Below are 17654 nucleotides of genomic sequence, written 5' to 3'. Positions count from 1 at the left end.
AAGAAGGGAGAGAAATAAGGAATCACCAGTGTCTGTAATAGCTCAATACGTGAGTTAAGTTACACAGTAAGATACAAAAGAACCTGACCTTGAACGTTTGGTAACCACGAATCTAAAGCCTGCAATGGCAGTAAGTACATATCTTTCAATAGTCACCCTAAATGTAAATGGACTGAACGCACCAATCAAAAGACACAGAGTAATAGAAAGGATAAAAAAGTAAGACCCATCTACATGCTGCTTACAAGAAACTCACCTCAAACCCAAAAACATGCACAGACTGAAAGTCAAGGGATAGAAAAACATATTAAAGGCAAACAAAAGAGAGAAGAAAGCAGGGGTTGCAGTACTAGTATCAGACAAAATAGACTTCAAAACAAAGAAAGTAACAAGAGATAAAGAAGGAAATTACATAATGATAAAGGGCTCAGTCCAACAAGAGGATATAACCATTCTAAATATAAATGCACCCAACACAGGAGCACCAGCATATGTGAAACAAATACTAACAGAACTAAAGGGGGAAACAGAATGCAATGCATTCATTTTAGGAGACTTCAACACACCACTCACCCCAAAGGATAGATCCACTGGGCAGAAAATAAGTAAGGACATGGAGGCACTGAACAACACACTACAGCAGATGGACCTAATGGACATCTATAGAACTCTACATCCAAAAGCAACAGGATATACATTCTTCTCAAGTGCACATGGAACATTCTTCAGAAGAGACCACATACTAGCTTACAAAAAGAGCCTCACTCCCTCTGGATTAAAGATGGCGGCATGAGAGGAGAGACAGAGGCTTCCTCCTAAAACTGGATACAATTAGAAAATTTAATTGGCGCAACTAATCCTCAGAGAGCAACAGGAAAGAGGACGGCGTCAGACTGCACACACTGGGAGGAAAGAGCAGACTTTAGCGAACGGGGTAACATACCAGAGCTGTGGCTCCGCGGGACCGGAGTCCCTCCCCCACCCCAGCTCAGCGGGCGGGGGGAAGACAAACGGAGCAGGGTGGAAGGCTTGGGACTGCTGAATACCTAGCTCAAGAGATCTGCACTGGGAGCACAAACCTGTATTTCATGGTGCTTTCATAAGACTCGCATGACTACTGGCTTGGAAAGTTAATACAGGCAGAGTTCCTGGGGAGACTGCTATTCCGGCTACTTGTGGAAAGCAGGGATCCATATCCGGCTGCTCTGGGACAAAAACTTATACCTGTCTGACCGGCCCACTGGCTCAGGCAGTAGAGACAGGAACAGGAGCCAGGAGGCGGGGAACAGCTCTTTCCTCCCCACCAGGCACCCTTACTGCTCCCCTGCGACCTCTGACATTGCTTCAGGGGCTCAGCAGCTCCAGTATAGAGCTTCTGGACACTAGAGGGCGCCATATACAAACATGAAGCACCAAAGGAACCTTGTCCAGAGTAAAACTGTTAATAAAACTTCAGAGAAAGATTTAAGTGATATCGACCTCATGACTCTTCCTGAAAAAGAGCCTCAGTAAATTCCAAAAGATTGAAATTCTACCAACCAACTTTTCAGACCACAAAGGTATAAAACTAGAAATAAATTCTACAAAGAAAAAAAAAAAGGCTCACAAACACATGGAGGCTTAACAACATGCTACTAAATAATCAATGGATCAACGAACAAATTAAAATAGAGATCAAGGAATATATGGAAACAAATGACAACAACAACACAAAGCCCCAACTTCTGTGGGAGGCAGCGAAAGCAATTTTAAGAGGAAAGAATATAGTGATCTAGGCACACTTGAAGAAGGAAGAACAATCCCAAACGAATAGTCCAATGTCACAATTACCAAAACTCGAAAAAGAAGAACAAATAAGGCCTAAAGTCAGCAGAAGGGGGGGACATAATAAAGATGAGAGAAGAAATAAACAAAATTGAGAAGAATAAAACAATAGAAAAAAATCAATGAAACCAAGAGCTGGTTCTTCGAGAAAATAAACAAAATACATAAGCCTCTAGCCAGACTTAAGAGAAAAAGAGAATCAACACACATCAACAGAATCAGAAATGAGAATGGAAAAATCACAACAGACTCCACAGAAATAAAGAATCATGAAAGACTACTATGAAAACCTATATGCCAACAAGCTGGAAAACCTAGGAGAAATGGACAACTTCCTAGAAAAATACAACCTTCCAAGACTGACCCAGAAAGAAACAGAAAATCTAAACAGACCAATTACCAGCAACGCAACTGAATCGGTAATCAAAAAACTACCCAAGAACAAAACCCCTGGGCCACATGGATTTACCTCAGAATTTTATCAGACATACAGAGAAGACGTAACACCCATTCTCCTTAAAGTTTTCCAAAAAATAGAAGAGGAGGGAATACTCCCAATCTCTTCTATGAAGCCAACATCACCCTAATACCAAAACCAGGCAAAGACCCCACCAAAAAAAGAAAACTACAGACCAATATCCCTGATGAACGTAGATGCAAAAATACTCAACAAAATATTAGCAAACCGAATTCAAAAATACATCAAGAGAATCATACACCATGACCAAGTGGGATTAATCCCAGGGATGCAAGGATGGTACAACATTCAAAAACCCATCAACATCATCCACCACATCAACAAAAAGAAAGACAAAAGCCACATGATCATCTCCATAGATGCTGAAAAAGCATTTGACAAAATTCAACATCCATTCACGATAAAAATTCTCAACTAAATGGACATAGAGGGGAAGTACCTCAACATAATAAAGGCCATATATGATAAACCCACAGCTAACATCATACTGAACAGTGAGAGACTGAAAGCTTTTCCTCTGAGATTGGGAACAAGGCAGGGATGCCCACTCTCCCCACTGTTATTCAACATAGTACTGGAGGTCCTACCCATGCAATTAGACAAAACAAAAAAATACAAGGAATCCACATTGGTAAAGAAGTCAAACTGTCACTATTTGCAGATGACATGATATTGTACATAAAAAACCCTAAAGACTCCACTCCAAAACTACTAAAACTGATATAGGAAGACAGCAAAGTTGCAGGATACAAAATTAACACACAGAAATCTGTGGCTTTCTTATACACTAACAATGAACCAATAGAAAGAGAAATCAGGAAAACAAGTCCATTCACAATTGCATCAAAAAGAATAAAATACCTACGAATAAACCTAACCAAAGAAGTGAAAGACCTATACCCTGAAAACTATAAGACACTCTTAAGAGAAATTAAAGGGGACACTAACAAATGGAAACTCATCCAAGGCTCCTGCCTGGGAAGAATCAATATCGTCAAAATGGCTATCCTGCTCAAAGCAATATACAAATTCGATGCAATCCCTATCAAATTACCAACAGCATTCTTCAATGAACTGGAACAAATAGTTCAAAAATTCATATGGAACTGCCAAAGACCCCGAATAGCCAAAGCAATCCTGAGAAAGAAGAATAAAGTGGGTGGGATCTAGCTCCCCAACTTCAAGCTCTACTAGAAAGCCACAGTAATCAAGACAATTTGGTACTGGCACAAGAACACAGACACAGACCAGTGGAACAGAATAGAGACTCCAGACATTAACCCAAACATATATGGCCAATTAGTATACAATAAAGGAGCCATGGACGTACAATGGTGAAATGACAGTCTCTTCAACAGATGGTGCTGGCAAAACTGGACAGCTACATGTAAGGGAATGAAACTGGATCACTGTCTAACCCCATATAGAAAAGTAAACTCCAAATGCATCAAAGACCTGAATGTAAGTCATGAAACCATAAAACTCTTAGAAAAAAACATAGGCAAAAATCTCATGGACATAAACATGAGTGACTTCTTCATGAACATATCTCCCCGGGCAAGGAAAACAAAAGCAAAAATGAACAAGTGGGACTATATTAAGCTGAAAAGCTTCTGTAGAGCAAAGGACACCATCAATAGAACAAAAAGGTATCCTACAGTATGGGAGAATATATTTGTAAATGACAGACCCGATAAAGGCTTGACATCCAAAATATATAAAGAGCTCACCCACCTCAACAAACAAAAAACAAATAATCCAATGAAAAAATGGGCAGAGGAACTGAACAGTTCTCCAAAAAAGAAATTCAGATGGCCAACAGACACATGAAACATCATCGCTAGTCATCAGAGAAATGCAAATTAAAACCACAATGAGATATCACCTCACACCAGTAAGGATGGCTACCATCCAAAAGACAAACAACAACAAATGTTGGCGAGGTTGTGGAGAAAGGGGAACCCTCCTACACTGCTGATGGGAATGTAAATTAGTTCAACCATTGTGGAAAGCAGTATGGAAGTTCCTCAAAACACTCAAAATAGACTTACCATTTGACCCAGGAATTCCACTCCTAGGAAATTACCCTAAGAATGCAGCACTCCAGTTTGAAAAAGACAGATGCACCCCTATGTTTATCACAGCACTATATACAATAGCCAAGAATTGTAAGCAACCTAAGTGTCCATCAGTAGATGAATCGATAAAGATGTGGTACATATACACAATGGACTATTATTCAGCCATAAGAAGAAAACAAATCCTACCATTTGCAACAACATGGATGGAGCTAGAGGGTATTATGCTCAGTGAAATAAGCCAAGCGGAGAAAGAGAAATACCAAATCATTTCACTAATCTGTGGAGTAAAAGAACAAAGGAAAAACTGAAGGAACAAAACAGCAGCAGAATCACAGAACACAAGAATGGACTAACAGGTACCAAAGGGAAAGGGACTGGGGAGGATGGGTGGGCAGAGAGGGATAAGGGGGGGAGGGAGGTAGAAAGGGGAGGGCTGTGCAACACAGAGAAGTCATTCTACAACATTTTGCTATGCTGATGGACAGTGACTGCAATGGGGTTTGTGGGTGAGACTTGGTATAGGGTATAGCCTAGTAAACATGATATTCTTCATATAATTGTAGATTAATGATTACAAAAAAAAAAGGATAAAGAAAAGGGGGATTACTCCCTGATAGGATAAAACTAACTGCAAATCAATGATTAATGCATGCTTTACATATCCTTAATTTTGATCTTTTAAAGGGTGTCAGATGATCAGCTATAGAAGTACATTTTTCTGATAATATTCCTTTCTCTTAAAAAAAAAAAAAAAGTTCCTGTGTGGTGACTCCAATAGGTTCTTCACAATGGTACAAAGGTCATGTCAAAGTGTGGGCAAAGGGTTTGTTTGTGTTTATACAGAGGATCAACGCCTAATTTGGCTACCCAGAAAACGAATTAAGATACGATATAAAGAAGAACTTCCAACATCCACATCCTCTGGAAGAGTCATTCCATGAGATGATCATCAAAAATCTTCAACAAAGATCCTGGCGCTGTTGCAGTTGTAGCTGCATTCATCCCACCGGGTCCTGGACTTGCCATTAGAATGAAGAAGGAGATATCTAAGCTGGCCTGTGCATACAGTAAAACAACAAATTTGACTGGATCTATACTGTTGGAACTCAACCAAGAATTAGAAGTGCAAGTTGCAGTGCTCCAAAATTGTGCGACTATAGACTACTGTTAAAAGAACATATAGGATGTGAATAGTTCCCAGGAATGTGTTGTTTTGTCTGATTTTTCTCAAACTATTCAAATTTAGTTAGACAATATCCATATCATTGATAAGTTTTCACAAATGCCTAGGGTACCTAACTGGTTTTCTTGGTTTCACTGGATATGGCTGGTAATTGTAGGTCTGCTTTTGTTATGTAGCTGTATTCCTATTATGTTAATGTGTGTACACAATTTAATTAGTAGTTTAAAACCTATACATGCTTATGTTACTCTACAAGAAGATATGTCAAAGAAATAATCAATCTTCCCATGTTTGCTTCCGTCTGCTACTTCTATAGCTTTTCTTCTTCCTTCCTAATTAGAACGCTTTAGTAGAATTCGTGCCTCATATAGAAAATTACCGAGTATCATAATTCTTCCAAGTGGTAAAGATACCTCAAGACAAATGCTAGGCATAGAAGTCACAGGGCATAAATCTGCAAAGAAGTAAAAAGCTAACCTTTTCAAAGAATATTGCTTCTCTCTCACTTACCAACTTTACATTTCCCTGTATGGCCCCGGAAGATGACTGGTTAGCCAGAGACGGGTAAGATTCCTCAAGGGAGGAACAACCTAAGACAGGCACAGTCGCAGGGGGGCCATCAGGTGAGAAATTGGGGATCAACAGAGGTGAGGCTTAGAACCTCACCCCCCGTTTTGAGAGAAATCTTCTGCATCCATGGATATTTTGTTGCCCGTGTCTAGCTTGGATTAATACTTAATCTATAGGCAAAGCCCTGATCATCTACACATTTGCCCTCTTAAAGCACTAAATTATGTTTTCTACCTTTATCTTGCATCTACCTACCACTTCAGCATTAAAAAATAATACTACTACTAATAATAATAATAATAATAATAATAATAATAAGGGAGAAATGTGGGATTCACATATAAATCAAGTATAAAAATCAAACGAATAATCATATGACTTGTTTGTTTATAGTTCATGATGCATGATCAGAACTGAAAGTTTCTGTTATATGACTGCCCTTGCACTGTTCACCATGTAAGAACTTATTCACGATGTAAGACCTTGTTCACCATGTAAGAACTTGTTTGTTATGCTTCAGAAGATTGGAGACGGTTGAGAATTAGGCTTGGGGTTGATTAATGATTGTGCATTGAGTCCCCTATACAGAATTTTATTGTTGTTAACAACCATTTGATCAATAAATGAGAGATGCCCTCTCAAAAAAAAAAAAAAAATTCCCAACTCCCTATAAAACCCCCTAGACAACGCACCACTACAGACTCTCTGGTCCCCTCCTGGAGTGAGCCGGGAGCTCTGTCCTTTCACTCTATCTCTAAATAAAAGCCTGTACCTTGCTCTCCTAAAAAAAAAAAGACAAGACAAAGCACAGAGACTGAGAGATGTTCATGTTAAGGAGTATATGTTATATATAAACTATCTATAAGATTATACACTAAGTGTCAGACATCTCAGGATGTGGGAGGATTGTGAGGTCTTTAAAAAATTGTTTCCCAATTTTTTTTGAGTAACATTGCTTTTCATTTTTCATTCTGAAAGATAGCTTAATGTTCCCCTGGAATTTATTTTGACCTACAGGTTGGCCTAGAGTCAGGAAAGCTCTTCTTTAAATCCCTAAGCCAAAGGTGGAAAAGTTGAGCACTTCTCAAAAGAGCAATCTGTAACTCTACAAAGTCAAGGAAATGAGCACCTCTAGGGCACGACAATTTTCACTGGATACTGGGTTCCATAATTGCGGGTCTCTCACTCACTGGCAATTCCAACAGATACAGGTATTTCTCTCTCCATTCTCAACCTTCATAATCAACTATGCCACTATTAAATGTTATTTGTCATATATTATTACGAGTGTTCCATCAGACTTAATGAAAAAGGGGAAAAAAAATTTTAGAACCCATCAATTCTCCATTAGAGTAGCTTCTAACCAAACTGCTATTTATTGTGGGAACATTTTGTGCATCTGAAAAGAGATTCCCATACCTCCAAGTAGCAAACAAGCATTAAGAATATGTAAAAGAATATTCTTCACAGGAAAGAGAGTTAAGATCAACATTTCAAAATTACTTCAGTAAGGTCAATAAATCTTGACTGGTAACTAAATCAAGGGCATAGGCAATATACAAAAATAATGAATATATGAATATACAAAAAAGTACCAGAAGGTCATTATTTCTAATATAACTGAAAACCTATGCCATTATTTCTTATATAACTGAAAACCTATGTGAATCAGAGTAACAGAATGGTTTAAAAATTCCTGGGTTAGCAGATTATCTTTATGCTTAAAGATTAACACTTAAGAACTTAGGGGTCTTTGTCCTAAATCAGAAATTCCCTTTCAATGGTTTAAAAAACATTAAAAGAAAGGCACACATCACAATCCAGGCTTAAATTATATAGGAATTCATCACGCTGTTCTGTATCTTCATGTTTTCCTTTAAGAAGTTGGCGAAAAGAAAAAATGGTCATGTAAACTATTCTAGTCACAGATCTACCTTGATCTGCAAAAACTATGCTTTTAAAATGTGACCTTTTGCAGCTATTGTTTATCACCAGAAGTTATTATAGTACACATTATGGTCACGTAATACCAAATGTATGATTTGCCTAAGAGGTCAAAAAACATATTTCAGTATAGCATGTATTTCTGATTATTAGTTTAATTCCTGATTATAACCACTATCCAGACTGCATTTTTGAAATTACTTGATTCTCAGTCCTATTTACAATTTGGGGAGAATCATCAAACTTCATACATAAAACTGTCAGTTTTTATATAGTATTTCAAGTTTACAGAAAACGTGGATACACTGTGATCCTCAACTTTCCCCGCAAAACATCAAAAACACCCTTGCCAAAATGTCCATCGAAATTTCTAACTCCAACCAAGCTATTAAAAAGGAGTAAAGGTGGTCTAAGCCAGTGCTTCTCTTTAACGTGTCCATCACAGTTCTGGGATGGGGTGTGAAAATGCGTATTTCTGCAAAGGTTCCATATGATGCTGGTGCTCCTGCTGCTGCAGCACAACCCACATGCTTAGCAACAAGGTCAGTAACAATTATTCACAAGAGACGTCATTTCCTCATTATCTTGCACTGAATTCCAACAAAGTATATCTTAAGTCTGCCACAGTCCCTCGGAAACTTGTTTGGAAAAATCAGTATTTTTCAGATTTTACAAAGGTAATTCTGTGCTTTTTTGCTATATAACACCCCAGCAGGATGTGGGGAAGCACTCAGCTGTCAAATCAAATACATTAGTATTTCTGCAGTAATACCTATGAAGTCACTAAATCACAATTATAAATAATGTCATTTGAGGTTGGATTTTGTTACCAAATAAGTCTAACTAATAAAAAGCTTTGTCATACAGATTTTTGAAGTTCTAAATTGTGAACAGATTATTGGACCAGTGCAGCAAAGTAATTTTTTATATGGAAATAATTTGTAGTAAGGAAATCTGACTTACATTCTCCATAATTTAGATCTAAGTAGCTAAAACATATGAATATACCTAAATTTGAGAATTTAATACTTAAATGCATACAAAATATAGTGGAACCCCATGTTTTATTATCCTGAATTTAATTTTATCACCAATGAGGATAACCATGCCAAGATTCTCTCAAACTTTTTAAAAAAACTTATCTAATAAACAGAATTTCCCAAACTCCAGAAAGTATTAAGCAAAAAATAACATGAAGAAAAAACGATCATCCACATTACCACTCCTATAAAAATAAAACATTTGGGACCTTATTCAGTCCTTTTATTTATATTTTAGTCTTAATATACTTCATTAAATTATTAAATGCTTCATCTGTGATAATGGTGTTTTTTTTTTAAGGTCTTATCTTTCAAAGCATACATACTAAAGTATCTACGGATGAAATATCTCAAGTATTTACTTCAAAATAATATGAAGGGAAGAGGGGAGAGGCAGGTATAGATAGATGAAACAAGATTACCTAAGGATTGTTGAAGCTGAACATGTCTGTGGAGATTGATAATACTATTACCTTTTGTGTATGTTCAGAAATTTTTCAGTGAATTTATGACAGCCCCAAATATATGCATACATACACGTATCTGAGGACAAAAATTATACACCAAAAAAAATCCATATATATATATATGCCTGTGTGTGTGTGTGTGTGTGTATATATGAAAAAAGAATTACACATCAATCTCTAACTGTACATGTAAGTAACAGGGTGAATCTCATAGTAACATGGTAGCAAATTTTCACTTAACTAAGATCTGTAACCCTAAAACCATTCTTACTCTTCAATTTACAGACTTAGCAAACACTACAGACACTGAATGTCAGGATGAAATGTTGAAATATAAGTAAGCAAAATATCCAACTAATTCAAAAAACCAGACATTTATTAATTATTAATGGTCACTTACAGTCATTGAGCAGATAAACCATCAGCACTTTTTTTGGAGAGCAACGCAGACTGAAAAGGTTTTAAAATATGCATGCCCTTGAACAACTATACCTCAGGGACTTAATGCTGATCAAGTAGTGTATTTACAAAATTTTAGTTGGACTGTTCAACTGTTTATAAGATTATGTATAAAAATTGTTTATAAGTGTAGGTGGGCCATCAGGTGAGAAATTGGGGATCAACAGTGGTGAGACTTAGAACCTCACCCCCCGTTCTGAGAGAAATCTTCTGCATCCATGGATGTTTTAATGCCCTTGTCTAGCCTGGATTAACACATAGTCTACAGGCACACACCTGATCATCTACAACTGCTCTCTTACAACACTAAACTATGTTTTCTACCTTTATCTTGCATCTACCTACCACTTCAGCATTTTATTAAAAATAAAAATAATAATAATAAAGGGGGAAATGTGGAATCCACATATAAATCAAGTATAAAAATCAAACGAATATTCATATTTGACCTGATTGTTTATAGTTCATAATGCGTGATCAAAACCAAAAGTTTCTGTGATGACTGCCCTTGTACTGTTCACCATGTAAGAACTTATTCACTATGTAAGAATTCGTTCACCATGTAAGAACTTGTTCGTTATGCTTCAGAAGATTGGAGACTGACGAGAATTAGGCTTGAGATGGATTAATGATTGTGCATTGAGCATTGACTCCCCTATACAGAATTTTATTGTTGTTAACAACCATTTGATCAATAAATATGAGATGCCCTCTCAAAAAAAAAAATTGTTTATAAGGAAAAAATGGGAAATGCTAAGGTTACAATGGAGTACTGTTAAAAATATGCTGCAAGTATCCATTGTAGCATTATGTAGTTATTAAAAATTTTAGCTCTCTACTAATATTGACTTATGTTCATGCAAAAAAAAAAAAGGTACCACTCAAATATGTGTGCTGTATGTACAAGACTTTTTGAAAAGCTTATATATGCAAAGAAAGCCATTTTTATTTTTGGATGGCTGAAGTATGTCCCTTTTGGGGCTGAAAAATGTATTATGTGCATCCATTGCTTAATTTGGATTAAGGGTGAAAGAAAGATGCTTAGAAATCCACACAAATCTTACAGTCATCTGGTTAGTCTTCCCTTCTCATTTCAGTAAAACTACATCTCAAACACTGCAGAATTAAGTGCATAATCCCAACATAAGAAGCCAACATACTTTCAAGAACAAGGGAAATTTTTCTTTGTAAAGCACAGTTTCCTACCTCAATTTTGGCCATAAAGTTTTTAGTTAACACCAAAACCACTTAGGTGAAGATGACTATATTTGAAGGATTAATATAAGGAATATAGTGTACTACAAATAGTTAGATCATTTTCAGAATACAGAGTTTTAGTAAGAGGGCTAGGGGAAATTTTTTAACATTTGTTCTATTAAACTATTCCTAAACTTATTCCAGACAAGCCAGAAAATATGACTAGTTTGATTAACTCCTAAAGAATTACATTAGTTCTGAGATCAATACCAAAGCCAAATATTTAATGTAAATGGGAAACAATATTCCAGACTGGTAAAATTGGAATCAGGTTAGGTAGAAAGAAAAATTCAGCTATCTTCTACTCTTACTACAGTTATCTCAGAAACAGCTATCGCATTCTCACTGGAAAATAAAATTTTTTAAATACAATAGTTCTTCCAAGTTTTGATTACAGCTCCCTCACAAGCAACACAGCAGCTATGCCATCAAATGCTAAACTTACTTCGTCACAGCTGAACCTATTTCTTCAACTTAGGTATCAAAACTGCCTACTAAATCCCTACTACAGAGGCTAGTCATGCTACTTATACCCAGACACAGAATCCGAAGTTGAAGTATATCTACAATAAAAAGTTTTTTAATCAGAAGCAAAAACAATACTCTGTTGCTCATTATAGTACTGTCATTTAAAGCAGAGATAATGTACAGTGTTATCTTGTATATAACAGTAAAACTAACTTTTAACGCTGCAAAGCAGCTATTAGGTTAGGTTTCAAGCAGAAACTCTTTCAGGCAATGCATTTTCCAAGTATTAGTTTTTAACAGATTGATTCTGTTAAAATCTAGCTACCACACACTAGTAGGAAGGCTCAAAGCAAACATGTACGTATTGCGATTAAGCACAGGAAAACAATGGTGACTTGAAATTGGTAGTACAGGCGGTGAATTCTTTTTGTATTTTTAAGAAAGCACTGACATGATTTTATACAAGGCCAAAGGTGAGGTATGACAAAGAAAAAATGCCAAGGGTGGCTTATTAAAATTTGGCCGAAATGACAAGAATCCGAGTTTCACTAACTGAAACGGACAACACTGCAGGAGGAGCTAGCTAGTTTGAGAAAACTATAGCAGGAGCTACAGTTTTGGATTCTAAGTTGATGTCCTTTACAGTCAAGGGAGCTGTCATGTACGTAACTGGATAGATGGGTATGTCATCCAAAAGAAAAGTCCAGGCTGATTATGTAAGTGTAGGAATCATCATGTTATAGATGGTATATAAAATCATGTGACTGAAAGAAATGACCCAGGAAGCATGAATAGAACAGAGTCGTGGAAGGGCTGAACCACAGAGCACCCCAACTGAGAGAAAAGAAATAATAGCAAGACACAGAAAAAAACCCTGGAAGCCCAATAAAAAATATTTCAAGGACAGAAGTAGCTCAAATTTTGGTTAAATCACACTAAACAGGTCAAGAGTGATGAAAATTGAAAAGGACCATTAGATTTAGTAACACATTCCTATGGGGTGTGGTTTTTTTAAATCATAAATACAACTTTTTCTCCAACTAAAACTCACTTTTAAAATGCGTACTTCCCTAAAAGAATGTCACATCCAAATTATACCGCAAAGCTACATCTACTAAATAATTACCTTGGACACTTCATGCCATTTAAATGTTGTGAATTAAATGACGAAATATAACATTGAGTCTAAAACTTTAAAAAAAAAAAGCCTTTTTTTTGGGGGGGGGGGTATCCTAACCAAATTAGAGGTTCATTTTTCCTAGAATACTTCACATGTCAAATAGAGTATAGGCTGTCTAATATGATTAAGGGTTGAAATCTGCAGGTGTAACTGCCTGAATTAAATCCATGTTCACCATTAACTAAATTCTAGATTAAATTCTGTGCTTCAGTATTTTCATCTCCAAAATAATAGTATTTATGAAATCACATGGTAAAGTTTCCAGACTATTACTTCCAAAAGAAATTCAAATTCTACTTCATTTTTTCTTTCAAGTGGAAAAGCAATTATATCATGTCTGACCCAACAGGGGTGTTGCAGAATTAACTAGTAACTTCCTAGACCCTGACCAATCTGCTATCTATAAACTGTATTTGCTCACTATTACATCCAAAGAAAACTCATTTGAAAACCAGGGCAAGTATCCTCAGGCCTAGGATACCTGCTTTCTTCAGATTAAGATAGAGGCCTACTCTAATAAATCTTCATTACTAACTTTCTCTGCATGGCCACAAGGAAATTCTGAAGGAAATGGGACTCTCCATATTCCTTTAACAGATTCCTATTGTGCCCAAGATAACCTAAATCTTAATAATGGCCCTACAAGAACCTGTGTACTATGTATGCTTGGTACTTGTCTACCTTTCCAACTTTGTCTCTTACTCTACGCATTTTTGGTGACTATTCTCCAGTACTTCTTACTCGGATGCCAAGTCTGCCATTTCCCACCCCAACCCTGACTCCCACCCTTTACTTGTGCCTTCAAGTATGATAATCCACTATCAAATCTCAATTTTAACATCTGTTCCTTTACAGTCTCTTCATTGGCAGCCATCTCCCACCTCCACATTCTAGAGGTGACTCCTTACTATCATTTCACCTTGTGTTTTCCTCCATGGATCTAAAATGAGAAAGTGTATTTGTTCACTGTATTTCTCCCCTCAAGTCTGTAAATCCCAAGAAGGTAGGGGACAGTGTTTTGTTCATTCCTATATGCCCAAGCGTAATGGTGATTTTTCAGAATAAGCACTCATGTTTAATAAACATCTCTAATAGAATATTGCATGACCATCCCAAAGACAAGTATTTGAATTGCTTTTTCCTACTCTCAGCCCTAACCTACTCCCTTTGTTTAACCTGCATCTATCCCCATCCCAGAAGCTATAAACTAGGGAGTCAGGAATATTCCCACCCTCTTCCTTTCACAGCCACTGCCCAAATCCTCCTAAATTTACACCCCCTTCCCTCTAATACGAATACCACTGTTTCTGACCAGGCCAGGTCATGATTCTTCTACGTTAGTTTAGTATCTTCCTTATTTATCACCTACTTCCAATATTCTCCTCTAAGCCATTTCACAATGCTATCAAAATTACATTTCTAAAAATGAAAATATGGTGTCCCTCAGCAGTTTAGAATCTTTCAACAGTTCATCATTGGCTTTTAGATAAAATACAAACTCCTTGGCATGGCATTAAAATTTCTTTAATCTGGTCATAATTCTCTAGGATTGAGTTCAACTCCCATCTACTGAATTACAGAATAAATTAAACTTACAGTGAACAGCAGCCACACAATGACAATGACAGCAACAAGGAGATATAAACAATAGAGGGCCTCAATAACACTTCAATCTACAAAGGAAATTCTTTATCCTTCTTCCAGATAACCTCCCGACATTTTAATTAATTCTCTTATTCTGTTTTCCTTTGAGGGCACCTTCAGTGGCCACTTTGATTTTACTTTCAGTATAAGGTAAACGGTCAAGTATGCGATTTACCCTAGTACCACAGCACTGAAAATGCCTTTAAAAAATCATTCTACTACTTCCTCCCCCAGCTCAAAATCTACTGAAGCAACCTTAGAGTGAGTCATCAAGATTTCCCACTCTTGTCAGTAAAATACTACAGGTTACTAAAATTCTTTGGCCATTCACTCCTTCCTGTCACCTTTGAGAATACACTGGATTCCCTTATATCCAGCTGGGCCATAGGTCATCATTGAAAAAGAGGTCAGCCCTAGATCTTTCCTGATTTGGACAGAGATTCAGTAGATTTCCCTGCTTTCTAAGGTTAAAAAAGCCTACATACCTCTTTAAAAACACCTTCCAGCAAAACAGTATTTTACTATTATACCATGTTTCTCGTGGTTTGATTCATGTTTAATTTAACTGATAAAGTTTAAATGGAATACAATCTAAAATTGTCACAAACCCAAGGAAGATTATTCTAAGTGACAAAATTTTTATTAGTTTGGAATAATCTAAGGACCGCCTAATACGTGTGTCTTGTTGCTCATCATTACAAGCCATTTTCATTCCAAAGCACCAGTAAGCTTCAGTTGCTCTTTCCAGTTATCAGAAATTCTCAGTCTGCCCAAGACACTCATAATTTCATTAATTTACAAAAAACTGAGGTGACCTCCATTCGGGAAACATCTCAAGATACACACATAAAGGCCTCAGCCTAAACATTTCCAGGAGCTATCACCTACACCACCATCAACTAAACTTAAAACCGGTATATTTCCTAGTTTTTGCAATGAAACCAAGTGGACCTCACACCTCTTACCATCACCCAGGAAGGGTGTGCATCTGTTCCGAAGGCCCCCCTGGCTCCAGGTCATCCTGGCTGCTGCTGCTCCAGGCTGGGCATCCATGTTGCTGCAGCTTGTGGTTTGTGAGGGATAGTGTACAGGAAAAGCAGGATGGGGTTTCAAGGGAAACAGGAGGAAGATGGCTTTCTGGGAAAATGCCATCACCATCATAGGTGTTAAACAGTACCACACACATTTTATTGCAGCACAGCTTAAAAATTTAACAAATTAAAGATTAAAAATAAAAAAAACAAAAATAAAAAAATTAAAAATACAGACGTCCAGAGATGCTCTAAAACAGTTAAGTTAAAGATCAGGAAAAATAAGGTCACAGACTTAACAGCCAGTAAAATTCTTTCGAGCCTGGGAAAGGGGATGAGGGCAAGGGTGGGGTTGGGAGAGAAAAGGTTTATGTGATCAATCCACTTAAAAATGCTAATGCATTCACTTTCTCTCCCAAGATGCAAAACTCCAAAGTCAATCAGGAGGCCGGAGAAATTCTTATGAACATTCAGAAAAACTTGATTTTAATCCGGTTAAAAATCATCAGTGTTATTATTATCATCATCACCATCATAAATATAATAATAATAAATAATAATAGTAACTAGTAACAACAATAAAAAGGAAATCAGCGGAAAGTCAGGAAAAATGTAAAAAAAAAACTGGAATAACTTACTGTAGCTGAAGATCAAAAAAATCTCACTGTAAAAAAACAAAAATAAAAATAGCCCAGATTAGAAAAACGGGAGGTGCAAAAATGTCAAGTCAGTAAAGTTCATTTCTTTTTCTTTTCCACAAGCAGTTTCTACAAAAACCGCAAGGGTAAAGTTCTTAGTAGCAGACAAGCAAAGCCCTTTTCCACATTATCAATCAATCTTAAAAATACACGAGGAAGTAGAGAGGTCAGTTTATGAAAGGCTAAAAGGCTCCTCCTCCTCTAAACCCAACTGCTGCAGAAAAAATAGAAATAGAATTTTAAAAATTACATCTTAAATCCAAGTCCCGTTTTTGGAAACATTAAAAAAAAAACACCTGTACATTTGCTGTAGTGCACACCAAGTTGCATCATTATGTTTAAAATGTCTTTATAAAATCAGTTTTAGAATGGGAATGTGTGTGTTCTGGAAGGGTGGGGAAGGGAGGTTAAAAATCAAAGCTGAGCTCCATTGAGTAGGGATGGGGTTCGCCTTGCTGCCCTGTGAAAGGAGAAGGGACAGTTTGAGTCAGAGTTCCTCAAAAATGTTGTGCCATAAACCCCCAAGACAGAAACATCTGTCCATTGCATCTAACACATTTTGGTAAAGCATAACATTCTACTGGGATGGGAAGAGCCTCTATAGAACCATCACCTCTACTCTCTATTGTGACTGTCTTCACAAATGTTCAGTATCAGTAAGCAAATGACTAAAATTAACCAAATACATGCCTGTATGCCTTCAAGGTCTAGGGGTAAAAAATGTCTACATTCAACTATGATAATCAGCAGTTTGGGGCAAAGAAAATATAGAAAAACCAAGCCAACAAAGATGAAGAAGTGAGCAAATGTCCAATCATGAAGGTCATGAAGGTAAGCAGATTCATGGGCTTTAAATTTAAGGTCAATGTAGTTTTTCTCTGACACAGACTGAAAGGGAATGGTCTACCATGAAGACATATACTAGAAACGACACCTATTCTCAAAACCAGTGAGAACAGTTGGTTCAAATCACAAAACCTGACAGGTTCTACAAAAGGGGAAAAGATGCTTTCAGGAGCACATTATTCTACCCACTGACAGAATGAAAAAACCATATATGAAAGAGAAGTAGATTATGAATTCTGAATATTTAACATAATAAAACAGGTGAAAAATAATTTATGGTCTTTAAGGAATTTCGTTTCTTTTGTACCACTGTTAATAAACTAATATGTATAGCTAATTTCAAGATATGAATTCTAGGACCCTGATTCCTACCACCACCCTAAATAATTACATGACTGGCTGTTTCATCAGCTGTAGTTCGTTGTAACAAAATTTGCAATGAGACTGCAGATGTTTGAATACGTAAAAATGAACTGGTTGCACT

General features: G+C 36.7%; 1 protein-coding gene across 13 annotated transcripts in view; it reads right to left on the bottom strand.

Moving 5' to 3' along the window:
* Positions 1-17654, bottom strand: part of HNRNPC (heterogeneous nuclear ribonucleoprotein C) — a 57109-nt gene that overhangs the window by 36009 nt on the left and 3446 nt on the right. For 5 of the 13 annotated variants that reach the window (XM_017672868.3, XM_017672872.3, XM_017672873.3 and 2 more), the window contains one exon: positions 16265-16290. The exons of 1 other annotated variant lie outside the window; for it this stretch is intronic. Coding sequence is in view for 3 of the 12 variants with exons in the window: in XM_017672875.3 (XP_017528364.2) it covers positions 15561-15648 (88 nt within the window). In the remaining 9 variants the exon portion in view is untranslated. Of the gene's footprint in view, positions 1-15553; positions 15733-16264; positions 16291-16620; positions 16785-17654 lie in introns of those variants that run through there. 7 more of the 13 variants (XM_073211552.1, XM_037017458.2, XM_073211553.1 and 4 more) reach the window with 3 other exon arrangements.

This window comes from Manis javanica, chromosome 8 (assembly GCF_040802235.1).
Source record: "Manis javanica isolate MJ-LG chromosome 8, MJ_LKY, whole genome shotgun sequence".
Classification (NCBI taxonomy): Eukaryota; Metazoa; Chordata; class Mammalia; order Pholidota; family Manidae; genus Manis; species Manis javanica.
Note: the sequence above shows the minus strand (reverse complement) of the source record. Positions and strands in the feature narration are given on the sequence as shown.